We start from the raw sequence: 17,827 nt of genomic DNA, 5'->3' as shown, positions 1-17,827 counted from the left end.
GTTGTCACTGGTTTTTCTTCACCTTTCCTTTTCCTTTTGCGGTACCATTGAAGGAATGGCTATATTGAGAACCATGGCAACCTTTGATTTGTTCCTCGGAATAAAAAACTCAAATATCAAAGTCAGTTTTTTTAATGCAAAAATTCCTAAAACATTCTTTAATTTTCAATTGTTGTTCAGAATAATATTACATGAAAAAATAATTAATAAAAGCACCTCAAATTTATTTTTAAAAAGACGATCTTTTTCTTAAAAGAATAGTCTTATAAGCCCTTGAGATCTTGGCATGTAAGTAAGCAGTAAAATTTGTCTCTCACGCCAACGCAGATAACGGTCCTGGAGTCAATGCCAACACCGAATCGCTAATTGACCAGCTTTTATTGGGGGGTATTCGGACTCTGTTTCCGTTTTATAGACAATAATACAGTGTCTAACCTTGTGGAAGAAACGCCATTCCATTATCTGTACATACACATAGGGAGATAGCGAGGGAGAGAGAAAGAGAGGACCATTCGCCCTGGAGATTCATAAAAGGTCCCATTAGTTCGGTCCATACTCTCCGTGTTCCATGTAAATTAGGGACTTCCACTCGGCTGTTTCAATTTTCAGGGAAAAACCTAAATGCACCAGAAAAGGCGACTCCAATTTTAATTGTAATCTTCTTTCTCTCGGATTTATGTATTTGTTTTGGGATTTTTTCTAACAACAAATTACATACACTTTATATTAGTGTTCTAAACTCCCGATAGGTAGTAATGGGAGAATGAAAATGACATTTAAAATCGTTTGTAATATGTAATTTTTCTCCATTAACTGGTCAGGTCAGTGCATCACATATCAGCCTATAGCCTATAGCCTATAGGCAAATCAGAAGATGGAATAAAAAGTAAAAACCACTGGGACAAGTATCTGACAGTTTAGAATCGCATTCACATATTTTTGACCGGAAAGCGTGACATTCATACTCCAACCTTCAAATGGGGATTTCAGAATTGATAATAACATACTATTGTTAAGTCACAACAAAATTTTATTATACTGAAAATCCTCAAATGCTTGAACAAAATTGCTTACCGCAGTGGCAGGCAAAAAGGAACAGCGGAACAACTGCAATCCAAATGAACCGGAAGCTCTAGTTTGTTAGGAACTTACAATAGCATTTTGAACATCAAGAGATAGAACTACTTCAATGGGTGTTGGGATAGAATTTTAATTGACCTGTTTCACATATATTTGAGAGAAAACAAAGGGAAGTAAGAAAAGACCAATATTGTGTGATGTAGGGTTGGGTTGATTTTTCTAGTTCCTGTTTCTGAGCTCTGGAGAGAAGGTGGCGGAGGTGAAATAAGTATAGTGCTTATTTTACATGTTTTTGAGGGAAAACAAAACAAAGAAGAAAGGCATGGCGTGATGTATTCACCTTTGTTTTGCTTTCCCTCAAATACATGTGAAGCACGCCTAACCACTCTACCCAATTCACCTTCACTAATTCTTACCAGAGCTCAGAATCACGGCATTAGAAATCTTTCTCCTCATGCCTGTTCTGGTCCACTAGGTAGTGCCTCGTAATCATCATGCTGCTTAAAACTGCCTGTTTCAACTGGGATTGAAACAGGGATGCATTTTAAAACAACTGCAACAGGCATGCCTACCGCTCCGATCAAGATGCTCAATATCCATAGTTGCCAACTTTGGGGCACAGTGCTTGCAAAGGTGCCCAGGAGCTCAACTATAATTATTTGGAATGCCACTGTGCAGACCATGACTATGATAAATATCCAGCTGTCAAACATACCACGAAAAATGTTTATCTTCTCAATATCACGGCTGTTTATTTCATTGAACAGCTGCAGAGTGGATCAAAGAAGAAACACCAATTATGTTGGTAGAGTTTAAAGACATGAAATGCTGACAAGGTATATCAGAATTCAGAAACAAGGATGAGACAAATCAACAATAACCATACATAATAAATGATACCTGGCAGAACACAAAGGTGTTGAATATGAAAGTATCAATGATATCACTTGCATCTGAACCACTAAGTCTCAAAAGCCGCTTCCCATAAACACTGATGACTCCGATGACGATCAGTTGATATATACTCTGACCGATAATATTCCTCCACATGGTCTTGGTGATAAAACTCACACTCCTCCCAACAGGAGGCCTTTCCATTAGCGCATTGTTTGGAGGTTCTGTCGCCAATGCCAATGCACCGAGAGTGTCCATAATCAAGTTGACCCAAAGCAACTGGACAGCCGTAAAGGGGGCAGATCCTGAATGTTGTTTCAAAGATCCTTATCATTATTATTATTATCATTATTGCTGCTGTTGTCGATTGCCATATTATGCAAAAGCACAAATAAGAGCACTACATGAAATGAAAAGACTAGCTCCATGGGCCAACGCACCTGAGATGCACGCAGAAACAAAATTTACTACAAGCGCAACCACATTAACGGTCAACTGGAACTGCACAAACTTTTGAATGTTTATATATACTGCACGGCCCCATTTGGCTACATTTACTATAGTGGCAAAATTATCGTCCATTATGATGACATCAGCATTTTCTTTGGCAACCTATAGATAACATACCATATATATATGGGTAAGTTCAAGAATAATGCAAAAGCAGGAATAGCACTGGAATAAGTAGCAGGACAGGTTGCATCCTACAAGTCCAAAGGTGTAATAGACCTACACCCCAAATGATACCATTCATATGCTGGAAAGCTAAAAGACTACATTAAGTTTCAATTTTCGGAAAAGTAGAACGGTGCTCTTCTGTTAGCCCCAACTAACAAAAATTTATAGCTTTTACTTCCAAGACCATGCTTTTCAACACTGAATGAGTGACGAGTTGGCACTCTTTTAGCAAGATTCTGCTGATAATCAGTAAATACATTTTGTTTTTGTTTAATTATTTGAATATGATACTAGCCATTCTAGCATAAAAACTTGCTCTTAATAGCAGGTAACAAATTTCTCAGGTAGAGCAAACAGAAGGGTACGGAACATGCAACAAATTTGAAAAAAACAAAAAGAACCATTTTTTTATAAGCACACAGAAAATAGTACTAATAGAAACATAAAGATAATACAAAATGAAAGTGCTAGGGCATGCCAAAGTAGACAAATAGCATACTGAGGGCGCCACCCGAACAGGACAATGAAAGAAGGCAAATCAAAGGACACAAAACCAGCCCACATCTACTTGTTTCTTAACCAATCAACAAAATTGACCATAGACAGTATTTCCTTTGGTATGAAGCATAACACATTCCACAAAGTTATGCAAAAAAGAGGATTTTAGTGATTGTTCTGATACTTCCACATTTTCAAATGCATTCTGATTTCTTTCCCGCCAAATGGTCCAGAAAATACACAGCAGGGCAGCCAACTGAGCTCTCTTCCTCCTTTTTCCTATCTAAAACCCATTCCAAGTTCCAACTTAACAACATCCGATAAATTGAAGAATGCATCACTCACTGCAACCCGAATTGAGAAAAAACCAACTGCCACAAAATTCCAGCTGTAACACAATGGAGAAGCAAGTGATCAATGGATTCCTCCTCTCATTTACACATAGCTTCTATTTACTAAAGACCCCCCTCTTCTTTCCAAATGGTCCAATGTCAAAATCCTTCCCCATGTTGCTTCCTATGCAAAAAGAACCAACTCTCATCGAGATCCATGAATTCCAAATAATACCCCCAGATGGGAAAGCCTTTGAACCCCTTGGCACCAGAAATGAGTAGAAAACTTCAACTGAGAACTTTCCATTCCTTGAAACTGACTAGGCCAATCTATCTCCTACATCCCACATTACTAAAAGCTTTTGAATTTTTTGAAGGAAGGCCTCCACCACCTCTAACTCCTAATCATGGAAGTGTCGTGAGAAACAGGGACTCCAATGACCCACCTCCTCATCTTGCTCCCACATACCTACAACCGATGAGTCCTTTGAGTTGCTAATGGAAAATAAGGTGAGAAAATAGTCTTTTAGAAATGGCGAGACACCAATTGTCCAACCAAAACTTGGTTCTTCCATTCCCAACAATGAAGAAAACTTTGCTTTTAAAGACCTTCCACTTTTTCTTGATATCCTTCCAAAAACCAACACCATAACCCTCCCTAAGCACCCACAAACTCCAACCTCCTTTCCTCCCCAAACTTCCCAACTATCACTTGCTTCCACATTGACTCATTTTTTGAGACAAATCTCCCACTCATCTTGCCCTACAACATAGTAGTGAGAGCAGAGAGATTCTCAATGCCCAACCCGCTTTTTTATTATCCATGCCCACTCTAGACCAACTGACCAGATGAAGTTTTTTCTCTAAAGTTCCACCACCCCATAGGAAATCTCTATGGATTTTCTTAGGTTTTAAACTAACCCTTCTTGGAGTCACTAATAATGACATACAATAAATAGGAAGCCTAGTCAAAGTGTGCTTTTAATGAGAAAAGAGGCACACTACCTATTGAGGTGGGGGCTTGCAAGATGACTGAGTGGGGCAAAGGTTGGAAAGGTACATGGTCCAGTTTTTCATGGCCTTTCTTTCCACATACGGTATTAGCATAAAAAAAGGCTTAGAAGTGGAACATTACACAGCATAAAGTCATTAATCACATAAAATTACATAGCTGAAAATTCTTATCAATAAAAAAAAGGGAAAAAATGAAGAAAAAGAAAAAGAACAATGTATAGATAATTTGGATGAATTTTATTCTGACTCATAAGGGTGTGATGAAAATCAATTAGATGAATCAGATCCTAACTGGTAGAGGATCTTGGGAAGTGAGATACAATGAAGAAAGACTACCTCAAACCAAAACCTAAAAACTCCTTATTAAGAAGTTAATAAGATTCATGCATGTTGCATATTAGATTCATTTTTCTTTTATTAATTAGTAGAGAAAGATTCACCTATCAATAAATAACTGTTAGAAAAATGAGTTATTAATGACCATACGAAACTTCTATTTTAATATCACCCTATTGCATATAAAATATTATAGAGTAGGAAGAAGATTTTCATGGTATTAGAAGATGATTTCCAAAGTCAAGCAAATGTAAGTTGATGAATAGAATGAAGAAACATTCATAACTGTGCGACCAAGAAACTTATCAAAAAACTAAAAAATAACTGTGCAACCAAGAAGAAAGACAACAGATAAGGGCAGTAAAAACAGATGACTAGTACATAAGATGGTCGGATAAGCAAACCTCTGTTCCAGCTATGCCCATGGCAAGCCCAATGTCAGCCTCATGCAAAGCCGGTGCATCATTTGTCCCATCACCTGTCACTGCAACAACCTCACCATACAATTTCCTGAGATGGGTTACCAAAGTGTGCTTGTCTGAAGGCAAAGACCGAGCCATGACCTGTGTCCATACCGAGCAATTTTTGTCAGTTAATGCATCTCTCAAACACATGTTTGAAGCTTAAATTTTTTTTAATTAATTAATCGCAAACCTGAATTTTTGGTATTATTTTCCTCATCTCCTCAAGACTCATGCTGTGAAATTCAGGTCCTTCTATGGCCAAACCATCCTCTGTTAGTATGCCACATTCTTTAGCTATAGCTTTGGCTGTGTTTATATTGTCACCAGTGACCATCCGGACAGCAATTCCAGCTGCTAAACAAGTTTGAACAGCATCTTTGACCCCAGGACGCGTTGGATCCTTAATCCCAACAACCATTATCAACGTATAGCCATAAGTTGGGATGTCATTTTCATTGGAAGGATCATCCAAATCTTTGAAAGCCAAGCAGAGGGTTCTCAAGGCTTCAGATGCAAAACCATTTATAATATCAGTAATATTCCTTTCCTGTACTTCCGAGAGAGGAATAGATTCTCCATCATAATTAACAATCTTGTTGCACATGGATAAGATTATCTCAGATGCACCTTTACAAAAAGCTCGGATTCTGCCATCAGGAAGAGCCACAAGCACAGACATCTTCTTCTTGACAGAATTGAAAGGCTCAACTGTAACTATCTTATTTTCTTTGCGTTGTGCATCAAAATTACCACCTAAAAGCAAACCAAACTCTAGCAATGCTGACTCAGTTGGTGTTCCTAAGATGGTATTCTTTCCATCTTTGTCCTTGACCACCTCAGAACTGGTATTTTGAAATATAGCCTGCAAAAGGATGCTTGAAACTCTTCCAGATATTTCTGATTTCAATCCATCTGCACTCTCACTACCTTTTATCTCTTCAGCTTTTCCACAGATCCATATCTTATGAACTACCATGTGATTTGTAGTTAATGTTCCTGTCTTATCTGTGCAAATACAACTAGCAGAACCCATTGTCTCACATGCAGATAGATGTCTCACAAGTGCCTTCTCCTTCATTAATTTTTTCATTGCAAAGGCAAGGCTCAAAGTCACTGCCAATGGTAATCCTTCTGGAACAGCAACAACAATTATAGTTACCGCAATAGCAAAATAGTTCAGAAGTGTCAGTGCATCACTTGAAGACCAATCTGTGAACTCTTTGCGAAGTGCTTTTTCCACGAGAAACCTTACAACCAAGACCACAAAAGTCAGCACAGCAAAAGCCAAACCAATCTTACCAATAATTGTAGCAACACCATTCAGCTTCACCTGAAGCGGGGTCTCATCATCCCCACCCTCAGTCAGAGTTTCCATTAACTTTCCCCATTCAGTCCTCATACCAACCGTAGTCACCAGCATCTTCCCTGAACCATCTGTCACTTTAGTTCCTGAAAGAAAAAACGGTTTTTCTTCAGATATGTGGACTGGTTCACTCTCCCCAGACAAGCCTGACTCATCAATCAACAAGCTGTATCCTGATATAAAAACCCCATCAGCAGGAACTTGGTCTCCTATAGATAAATGAACAATATCTCCAACAACCAAGTCATAAATAGAAATTTTTTGTCTATATCCATCTCTAGTGACCTGGACAAAAATCTTTTTCTTTTCCTTATCCAGATCCCTGAATTGCAGAGATTGTCTATAGTCACTGATTGCAGTAACCAGGACTACCAAAAATATACTAACTAGGATTCCTACCCCACTATACATACCCTCTGGCCATCCTTCAGTGGGAAGGCCTACTCCTATAGAAATCACAGCACAAATCATAAGGATGATTAGTGTTAAGTCATGCAGTGCATCCCACACAAACATTAGAAAAGTTCTTGAAGGTTTCTCAGTGTAACGGTTGAGGCCATAGATATTTTGCCTCGTAGCTATGTCACTTGATTTCACACCTTCATCAAGTGAAACATGAACTTTCCTTGCAAGTCCTTCGAGTCCACCATGGGCTTTCAAGCCCATGATATCATGGCCACGAACTATGGAGGCAAGTTCATCTGGGTCAATACCAAAGCCTGCTTCCCTTGCCTCTTCTGAGAGCCTGTGTTCAACTCGACCACCAGCTGCAAAACACAAACTTATCTGAGACAGGAAACAGAAGAAATTGACAAGAAATATGATTTCAGTGAACCAAATCACAGGAAGCTCATACCATCAATAAACTGCAGTGCCGCCTTTTGAACATAAAGAGCAACTCGAATTTTTTCCTGTTAAAATAAAGTAGTATAATAGGGTACACAAAGTTAAAAAATGATTAGTCGCTGCAGTAGGAATTGGTGACTTTGCAAACAATATGTAATCATTGACCTATGTTGTTATATCTACCATCTCATGCAATCAAAGCAGATAAACAAATACTAAACAGTCACTCCATTTCCATGAAGCTATTAAATAAATTGTTCTGAACTATGTCAAACTGTACTGCATTCTGATTTCAAGGGATATCTATAGTGTGAGGCTAAAACTATCCTCAAAAATATATTGATGAGAATTCAGAAAGCATTCTGTCCCCAATGATTAGGATAATAGAACAAAAAATTGCAGGAAGAGATTGGTTCCATGCCTCAAAGAAAATGAATCATTATTTCCAAACACAGAAGCTAGGCTTGTCAAAATAGGTTTAATGTCCTGAAACATCATTGATATTATGATTCAAACCATGCACAATATTTCAAACAGCAATAAAAGCGCTTCAGTTTATTTATTGATCTATTTTCGGCAGATGTTTTATTCACAAGTAAAAATTTAAGTAAGCACTTGATGCATGGTTCACTATGGTTTCAAAGCTTGTAAATTGTCTAGAATCAATTTTGCAGACCATGCAACTGATGATCTTTATTATGAGTACATTTGGCACTGAGTTGGGTACTGTTAGATAGTGTACAGTTATTTAGGTTATTTACTTTTCCTTTTCCTTTTCCTTTCTTATTGTATTGTGGGTCCCACTAACATGTATATATATATACCCAAGTCCAATGTGTATTATTAACAGTTTTTCAATAACAAAAATTAGGGATTCTCCCTTTTCTCTCTTTTCACATGGTATCAGAGTATAGGGAGAAAAAAAAACCCTAATTATTTCCGGTTTATCAGTGAATCCATTCTAGGAAATCTTTTAGTGACCGTGTTTCATTCCGGTCGCCTTTCCCATCTCCTAAAGCTTTCCGATCAACCGTATCGCCGTCAGAAAACCCTCACCGCCGGCGACTTTTCCGGCGACCTTTTTCCGGTGAAGTCCTTTTCCGACACCGACCATACCATTAGGAGCACAAAGAGGAGATCTTCAAGTTTTCTCAAAGCACCGGAGGGAGATTCTCAGCCACGCACCGACCATGCGCGTTTCTTCTCCGACGGCCTGAACCTCATGCACCGGCGTGTGAGGGGGCGTGGAGCACTTTCCGGCCACGCGCTTCCACCTCTAGCCTCGCTTGACGTCGTCTAGCCACCCTCCATCTGTGTTTGTGCCATATGAGCCCTGAAAGTGCATTTTTTGGGGGGGTTTTGTCTCCATCGGCCCTCTAATCAGCCTTTCCGGCGACCTCCGGTGACTTCCTCTCCACTCTGAGCCTTGCACGTGTCTTAGGAAGTCTTCTTCTACCCTTCCAGTAGTGCCATATTTTTTTTTCTTTACTATTTGGTCTCTCATAGCCGTGAATCCTCGGTTTTTCTTCTTTCAGCCGCGATCTGAAGCCGCATTAGGGTTCTCTTTGATCCAAACATATTTCATTCTCCAGATAAGTAGATATGGCTACTAAAAGTTTCACTTTTTCCTCTGTCATAAATGGATCTCCTATGATTACTTTGGAGAAATTGATTGGCAGTGAAAATTATTTGTCCTGGTCTACCTCTGTGGAGCTTTGGTTTATGGGTCAAGGTTATGAGAATCACCTTATTACACAGGAGGCGGATATCCCTGAGATTGACAGAGTACAATGGAGGAAGATAGATGCACAGTTATGTAGTGTGTTATGGCAATCAGTTGATCCTAAGATTCTGCTTCATCTTCGGGCCTACAAAACATGCTTTAAATTTTGGAATCAGGCGAAAGGGCTATACACGAATGATATCCAACGTCTTTATAAGGTGGCTTCTTTTATTGTCAATGTCAGACAACAAGACATGGATTTATCTACTTATATTGACCAGATTGCCTCTCTTAAGGAGGAATTCTTGATCGTGATGCCTCTTACTACTGATGTTAGGGATCAACGAACACAGATTGACAAGTTCTTCATGGTTCTTACGCTTATTGGCCTCCGTCCAGATCTCGAGACCGTCCGCGATTAGATTATTGGCAGTTCCTCCGTTCCATCCTTGGATGATGTGTTTGCTCGCCTCCTCCGTATCTCCTCCACTCAGACTTTGCCATCTGATAACACTTCAGATTCTTCTGTGTTAGTTTCTCAAACTAACTCTCGAGGAGGATGCAGTGGTAACCGAGGTAGAGGCCAACGTCCTCATTGCACCTATTGCAATAAGCTTGGCCATACTCGTGATCGGTGTTATCAGTTACATGGGCGGCCTCCCCACATTGCCCATGTGGCCCAGTCATCTGATCCTCAGTCGCCTCAGCCTCCCAATTCCTCTACATCTCAGGGTATTTCCCTCACTGATAGTGAGTATGATGACTATCTCCTCTATCAGGCCACCAAGTCAGCTTCTGTTGCTTTTGTTGCCCAGACTGGTAATGCTTCTGCCTATCTTACCCACACATCTTCTCTTGGACCTTGGATTTTAGATTCTAGCGCTTCTGATCACATATCTGGTAATAAGGATCTTTTCTCTTCTATTACTACTACCTCTGCCTTACCTACTATTACTTTAACTAATGGTTCCCAAACTATGGCTAAAGGTTTTGGTTTCGCTCATCTTCTCCCTTCCCTACCTCTCCATTCTGTCCTTTATGCCCCTGAGTGTCCTTTTAATCTTATTTCCATCAGCAAAATAACTCGCACTCTTAACTGTTCTATCACTTTCTCTGATAAATTTGTGACCTTGCAGGACCGGAGTACGGGGAAGACGATTGACATAGGACGTGAGTCTCAAGGCCTCTATCACCTCACCTCGCCTTCAACTCCTACAGTTTGCATTTCCACTGATGCTTCCCTCCTCATTCACAGTCGTTTGGGCCACCCTAGTCTATCCAAGTTCCAAAAAATGGTCCCTCGTTTTTCATCTTTGTCGTCGCTTGCGTGTGAGTCCTATCAGCTTGGGAAACATACTCGTGTCTCGTTCCCAAAGCGTTTGAATAATCGGGCAAAGTCTCCTTTTGAACTTGTCCACACTGATGTTTAGGGTCCTTGTCGGACCGCATCTACTTTAGGATTTCAGTATTTTGTCACTTTCATTGATGACTATTCTCGATGTACTTCGTTATTTTTAATGAAAAATCGAGCTGAGTTATTCTCTATTTTCTAGAAATTTTATGCTGAAATCCAAACTCAGTTCAATATTTCTATTCATGTGTTGCGCAGTGACAATGTCAGGGAATATTTTTCCGCACCATTTACTTCATTTATGTCCCAACATGGGATCATTCATCAGTCTTCTTGTGCTCATACTCCTCAACAAAATGAGGTAGCTGAACGTAAGAATCGACATCTTGTTGAAACAACTCGTACTCTCCTTCTCCATAGTAATGTTCCTTTTCGTTTTTGGGGGGACACAATTCTTACAACATGTTATTTGATTAATCGTATGCCCTCATATGTATTACACGATTAGATTCCTCATTCCTTTCTTTTCCCTGACCAACCACTTTATTTCCTTCCTCCTCGTGTTTTTGGTTGTACTTGCTTTGTTCATATTCTCACTCTTGGACAGGACAAACTTTATGCCAAAGCCACAAAATGCATCTTCTTGGGATATCCCAGACTTCAAAAGGGTTATCGTTGTTATTCCTCTGAGATTCATCGCTACTTTCTCTCCGCTGATGTCACTTTCTTTGAGGACTCACCGTTCTTCTCCACTTCTGAATCTCTTCCTGTTTCTGAAGTCTTACCCCTTCCCATTATCTCCCCACCTGATGCAGTGCCTTCTCGCCCACTTCAGGTTTATCATCGCCGTCATTGTGTCGTTGTTTCTTCTTCTTTGGCCGAGGTACCTGTTGACTCACTTCCTATCCCTTCGGCTTCTCCTGCCCCGGCTCTGCCTCCTTCTGCTGACTTACCCATTGCTCTTCGAAAAAGTAATCGATCTACTCGTAATCCTCATCCTATTTACAATTTTTTGAGTTACCATCGATTATCTTCACCCTATTCTGCATTTGTTTCTCCTATATCTTCTATTTCTTTTCCCAAGAGCACCCCTGAGGCTCTTTCCCATCCAGGCTGGCGATAGGCAATGGTAGATGAGATGGCTGCTTTACACTCCAATGGCACTTGGGATCTTATTGTTTTACCCTCTGGTAAATCTAAAGTTGGTTGTCGTTGGGTCTACATAGTTAAGGTTGGCTCTGATGGTCATGTTGATCGCTTTAAGGCCCGCTTAGTTGCTAAAGGCTATACTCAGGTTTATGGTTCTGATTATGGTGACACTTTCTCTCCTATTGCCAAGATAGCTTCTGTTCGTCTATTGCTCTCAATGGCTGCTATGCGTTCTTGGCCTCTTTATCAGTTAGATATTAAAAATGTTTTCCTTCATGGGGATCTTGCTGAGGAAGTTTATATGGAGCAACCACCTGATTTTGTTGCTCAAGGGGAGTCTGGTTTAGTGTGCAGGTTACGTCGTTCCCTATATGGCTTGAAACAATCTCCTCGAGTATGGTTTAGCCGTTTTAGTTCTGTTGTTCAGGAGTTTGGCATGTTCCGCAGTGCAGCAAACCATTCCGTTTTCTATCATCATAACTCTTCGGGACAGTGTATTTATCTGGTAGTTTATATGGACGACATCGTCATTACAGGCAGTGATCAGAATGGTATTCAGAAACTAAAGCAACACCTTTTCACCCACTTTCAGACTAAAGACTTGGGGAAACTCAAGTATTTCTTAGGGATTGAGATAGCTCAATCCAGTTCCGGTGTGGTTCTTTCCCAAAGGAAGTATGCTTTAAACATCTTGGAAGAAACTGGTATGTTAGACTGTAAACCGGTAGACACTCCTATGGATCCAAATGTCAAACTTATACCAGGACAGGGGGAGCCTTTAGGAGATCCTAGGAGATATCGGCGACTTGTAGGTAAACTGAACTACCTCACCATTACTCGTCCAGACATTTCTTTTCCTGTAAGTGTTGTTAGTCAATTCCTACAATCACCATGTGATAGCCATTAGGATGCTGTAATCCGTATTCTTCAATATATCAAAAGCACACCAGGCCAAGGTGTGTTGTACGAGAACAAAGGTCATACCCAGGTTGTTGATTACACAGATGCAGATTGGGCTGGCTCACCCACAGATAGACGTTCCACTTCCGGGTATTGTGTTTTTATTGGAGGTAACCTAATATCCTGGAAGAGTAAGAAACAAGACGTAGTGGCCAAATCTAGTGCTGAAGTAGATGTATCGAGCTATGGTTCTGGCAACATGTGAACTCATATGGTTGAAACATCTTCTTCGGGAGTTGAGATTTGGAAAGGAAGAACAGATGAAGCTCATCTGTGACAACCAAGCCGCTTTGCATATTGCATCCAATCCAGTCTTCCATGAAATGACCAAACACATTGAAATTGACTGTCACTTCATTAGAGAGAAGATCGCATCAGGATGTGTGGCGACTAGTTTTGTCAATTCAAATGATCAACTAGCAGATATTTTTACTAAATCTCTCAGAGGTCCTAGAATTAAATACATTTGTAACAAGCTTGGTACATATAACATATATGCTCCAGCTTGAGGGGGAGTGTTAGATAGTGTACAGTTATTTAGGTTATTTACTTTTCCTTTTCCTTTTCCTTTTCTTTCCTTATTGTATTGTGGGTCCTACTAACATGTATATATATATATTCAAGTCCAATGTGTATTATTAACAGTTTTTCAATAACAAAAATTAAGGATTCTCCCTTTTCTCTCTTTTCACAGGTACAATTATTCATAATGATTTAATTTGTGAACTGATTCTCTGTATGCTAGGATTAACTTTAAGATGCCCCTAGACAACAAAGAAGTTGTGTCAAAGCAGTGGGAGAGTGTTTCTCTGTTGTTAGGGGGTGGAGGTAAGAAATGAGAAGAATTTGCCCTTTAAATGAGCTTGTAACACACCAATGTGAAAGCCTGTAAGCGCATGGTTCTTAGCAAAGAAATTGTGCCCAAGCAATGGGATTCTCTTTGTCGTGGAGGATGGGAATAAGAAATGAGAAGAGAGAATAATAGCTACAAGAATAATTTTGCTTTTAAAAAAACCTGTGATACACCAATGTGAAAGCCCACAAATGCCTTGTCCCTAGCAAAGAAATTGGGAATGACAAACATCATTGCATGACTTCACACCATGTAATTTATAGCACATGCAAACACAATTTTAAAGAAGTTGAACCATCTAGTGTAGCTAAGAGTGAGGTTATTTGAAATAGCATAACCATTTGAAAATTTCACCATATAGTCATTAGTTCGTGATTGTACATTATTGCTTATTGACAATCACATGATGTGCATCATTGCTAAAACTTGTCAATTTTTGTACTAGGCATTATTGTTATAACTTTATCTTTATTTTATGAATGTGCCTTTTGTTTTCATTATAAGAAACAACCATTTCACCATAATAAAATAGCAAGTACAAACTAAAGGATGAGAAAGACCTCCCAAGTCCCAACACTACAAACACCTCCGCACAAAGTCTGAGCAAAATGAAAATATGTATACGGTGAACACATTTGCTGCATATGATTACCTAAGCAAGAAAACAAAATAGAATGTACATCTCATTTTAAACTAATGAATGTGCATGCACACTATAGCTAAAAATTTCGTGTGGAGAAGTGACATAATATAAAATGGGTGAATAAAATTTGAAACACCATAATTTAACCTCTAAGAAACTTTTTGGCATTATAGCATTTGCAACATGCTGCACATAATGGTAGTGGTCACATTAGTACAACAATTTATGCAAAACATAAATTACCAAAAAAACATATTCACACACATATCTTTATAATTATTTGTTCTAGCATGGGGCAGGACCATTAGAGTTGAAGCCAAAAAGATGCGGGTGGACAAAACTGGCACGATTTCACTCTCCCTCTATGAAGGAAATCAGCATGTAGGACAAAAAGACCGAGTTTCCATTACATTATTCTCAATACAAAGAGTGAGGGATATAAGTAATTTATTTAATGCATAGAGACTTGCCCATATACTTCATTGGCCTCTTTTTTTCCAGGTAACATCACTCAAAGGGAATATAGGAGGGCATAATTTTCAAATAAATCCACCTGTAAATTTAATTAGGTCCTCCTGCGACGATTGGATGAAGAGAAGGGAGTAAGACACCATGTCTCACAGTGCTCCATAATTAAATTAAATTACATGGCATGCTACATTCATTAGATAGAGCTAATCTTAGTAAATTTAATTCATCCGTCGCACAAAATGCTCTATTTTTTTTCCCTCCTTTTTTCCCCTCCTCTTTAATGCTGAAAATATTGACATGAAACCTTTGGGAATTAAAACAACAAGATCATAATATAATTGACTGGGCAATCTCTTGTCTCTAATCTGTACAATTGGTGTCTCAAAATGCTGAGAGTAGGATAACAGCAGATTGGAAGCTAAGGAATATATGATCAATAAAATACAAATTGGTGTGTGGGAGGATATGAAGTGCCAATAACCTTTTCACGGCAAATAGACAGGGAAAAGGCTTCGTAATGCTTATGGACCACGGACACCTGTTTTTTATTGCTCTCATTTTCCTTATTTATTATTTATACGTCCGTCCAACTCATGTGATTATAACAGCCGAAGGTTCAAGGAACTTTCCTTAGTTGCCTTTTGCATGGAATTATTGGTTTGGAATTAAATGTCAACGTTTACTCCTGGAAACTTGCCGGCCAAGTCACCTCCTACGTACCTTTTCATCACTTTGCTTGACTATACCATCGGAAGGTTCGCGGAAGTTTCCTTGGTTGCCAGGGCTGGAAGATAAAAAATCGGCTTTTGAAATTGGCATCTAGTTTTTAAAAAAATATAGAACATAAAACATAATATTTATCCCCAAACCCTCTTAAAAAATCCCCAAGTATGTCCGTAGGTAACAGCCAAAGCAAGAGTAGCAGACAAATCGGAATCAATTTTCTCCGATGACTTAATCTCGGGAAAATGAATGAGAGATTGTGGTTTTATTCAGATTTAGTCAAAACATGTGTACTGAATCGTCCTTTTTAAGTCCGATCCAAAAATTTTAAATCACTCCGGAGGATGGCAGCTTACAGCTTCTGCGGGTCAAAAGAGAAATACTCTCTTTTTCTCTGCGCCGTTGACAGGCAATACAATTTTAGAAAAGAACCCCAGAAACAAAAGAAGAATCGATGTCCCTATCCTTCCTGGCTACCGCAACTCTCCCTCCAGTCTCTCCCACATTTAGCAGAAAACTGGGTGATTCTAACTATATAATAATCATACCTGTCAAGCTCCTCTAGAGAACTTGCCAGAGTTATAGACGTTGATAGCAGAAAACTGCGTGACTCTTGTTCTGTCGTTGATAGTCGGCAACGGGCCAAGAAACAGTGAGTGGGGATCCTACTACTGCTACTGGGAACGCATTATTTTTTCATGCCCATAATTTTTTTATAATAGGCTTTTTTGCCTTCATAAAAAAAAAAAAAAAGCTTTTAAGAAGGGTTTAGAGTCTTTAGACAGATAAAAAGAGACATTTTTTTGTTTTTTCCAAAAGATTATTTTTTAAAAAATGTATTATAAGAATTTTTACATCCTATGGGTGGACCTCTAAGCAGCGAAACTTGAGACGTGAATGGCTGAACTTGCAACCGGTCCGCCGAATCCGGAAGCCACTTTTTGAAAATCTTCAAGATTGCCCCAAGCGGACCTTGCTATTTGCTAACGTGCGCAGCGTAAGCAGAGCGCCCACGGGAGCCTCATCTCAGCCTTGAGCGTTGTTTCCTAGTTTTGAATAAATTACAGAGAAATTTTTCTCAAAGCCGTCGCATTTTACTATTTTAGATAAGACTCATAAGAATTCCCTACTCCCGTTCGGTAGTTTAGAAAACTAATGAAAAGGGCCAGAAAATAAATTTAAGATGTTAAAAAAATCGCCAAATCTTTGCACTATAGTCCTCCGTTTTCTTCGTTTCAGACGATACAATAAAAAATAATTTAAATAAAAAAAAAAAAAACAAAACAGCGAACTTATATGTTGTAATCGTCGCCCCCTCAGTGATAAATCTTTAAACATTCAAAATCAAATATTTTTCCTTCTCTTCACATTAGGTTTGAGTTTATTTTTCCCCTCTAAAATCCTTAGATCTCAGATATAAGGCACCAAGTTGTTATGTTCCTCAGTTTCTCAGGAAACGAACGGACCTAAAAAGATAGAAAAGTAAAAATAACACACACAAATTAAAACCTGGATTTTGAGTTTCTTCTTTTCCGCCTCTGATCGCATGTGGAGATTTGCGATATCGCGGAAGCGTCTCCGGCGATTCTTGACGATTGTGGCCGCAGATCTCCATCGCCTAAGCGCCGCTTCCGATGAGTGCTTGGACTGTACATCAAAGTCCTTCTTCAAGTACCTCTCCATTTCCAAAACCTACAGAGAGTAGGTAAGACGAAGGTGTAGATAGAAGACCAGGGAACAGCAAACTGTGACTCTCGCACATAGATTCTAACCAAACAGTGCGTCTATACTAACACGATTACGTTTGATCGCATGTGAGCGTGGACCACCTTAAGAGTTTAGTTGTTAGACAATTAGACGCGGGTAGGTCCAGCCGAAAGGATAGATAAAATAAAAAATTACGATGGGTTGGGTTTTGCACGGGATTGTCACCTGACCAGTGAACAAATCAAATAAATGGAAGTGGGTCTTCCAGGAATAGATGCCCGCTGAGGAGTTTTACTGATTCTCTGCTAAGATTGTGAAAATGTAGTCAATTATTAATACACAAGTCTTGTAAAATCCTTCTATGAAAACATCAAAGTTTGCTTTCTGGAAAGCAATGTCAACTTTTGCTGATTCACTCCATCAAAACTTTTGAAACCTAAGTGATTTGATGTGAATGAAGATGTTTGAATTTCTCAAACATTAATTTCACCAAAACTTAATATGTGCTTTTTGTTTAAAAATTTTAGAGCTAACAATATAATAATAATAGAGGTGTAATTTGATAATTATTTTCAACATTTGGATTTGCCTTGAATTACATTTTTTTCAACAGAAACTCATTTTTTGTTGGAATTAGGTCAAAGTTGAAGTAACTTAAACTTAATCCAAACTCAATTTAATGATTTTATAATATTTATAATATATAATATTCCATATAATAATATTTGTTCTCTTTTTCAAT

General features: G+C 38.9%; 1 protein-coding gene across 3 annotated transcripts; it reads right to left on the bottom strand.

Moving 5' to 3' along the window:
- Positions 1-958: 958 nt before the first annotated feature.
- Positions 959-17,154, bottom strand: LOC117919742 (calcium-transporting ATPase 4, plasma membrane-type-like). Of its 3 annotated transcripts, none has more exons than XM_034836986.1 (8): positions 17,151-17,154; positions 16,888-17,070; positions 7,516-7,570; positions 5,487-7,426; positions 5,237-5,395; positions 2,415-2,586; positions 1,981-2,279; positions 959-1,847 (listed from the first exon to the last, which is right to left on the bottom strand). In XM_034836986.1, exons 2-8 carry the CDS (start codon positions 17,059-17,061, stop codon positions 1,533-1,535), a joined length of 3,114 nt encoding a protein of 1,037 aa, XP_034692877.1. In that variant the 5' UTR covers positions 17,062-17,070; positions 17,151-17,154; the 3' UTR covers positions 959-1,532. The 3 variants fall into 3 exon arrangements, with proteins under 3 accessions (XP_034692877.1, XP_034692878.1, XP_034692876.1); XM_034836987.1 differs by lacking the exon at positions 17,151-17,154 and having other exon boundaries at positions 959-1,218; positions 1,653-1,847; positions 16,888-17,133; XM_034836985.1 differs by lacking the exon at positions 17,151-17,154 and having other exon boundaries at positions 16,888-17,133.
- Between the last annotated feature and the right edge of the window lie 673 nt (positions 17,155-17,827).

The sequence above is a fragment of the Vitis riparia genome, chromosome 8 (assembly GCF_004353265.1).
Source record: "Vitis riparia cultivar Riparia Gloire de Montpellier isolate 1030 chromosome 8, EGFV_Vit.rip_1.0, whole genome shotgun sequence".
Taxonomy (NCBI): Eukaryota; Viridiplantae; Streptophyta; class Magnoliopsida; order Vitales; family Vitaceae; genus Vitis; species Vitis riparia.
This window is presented reverse-complemented; position numbering and strand designations above follow the sequence as displayed.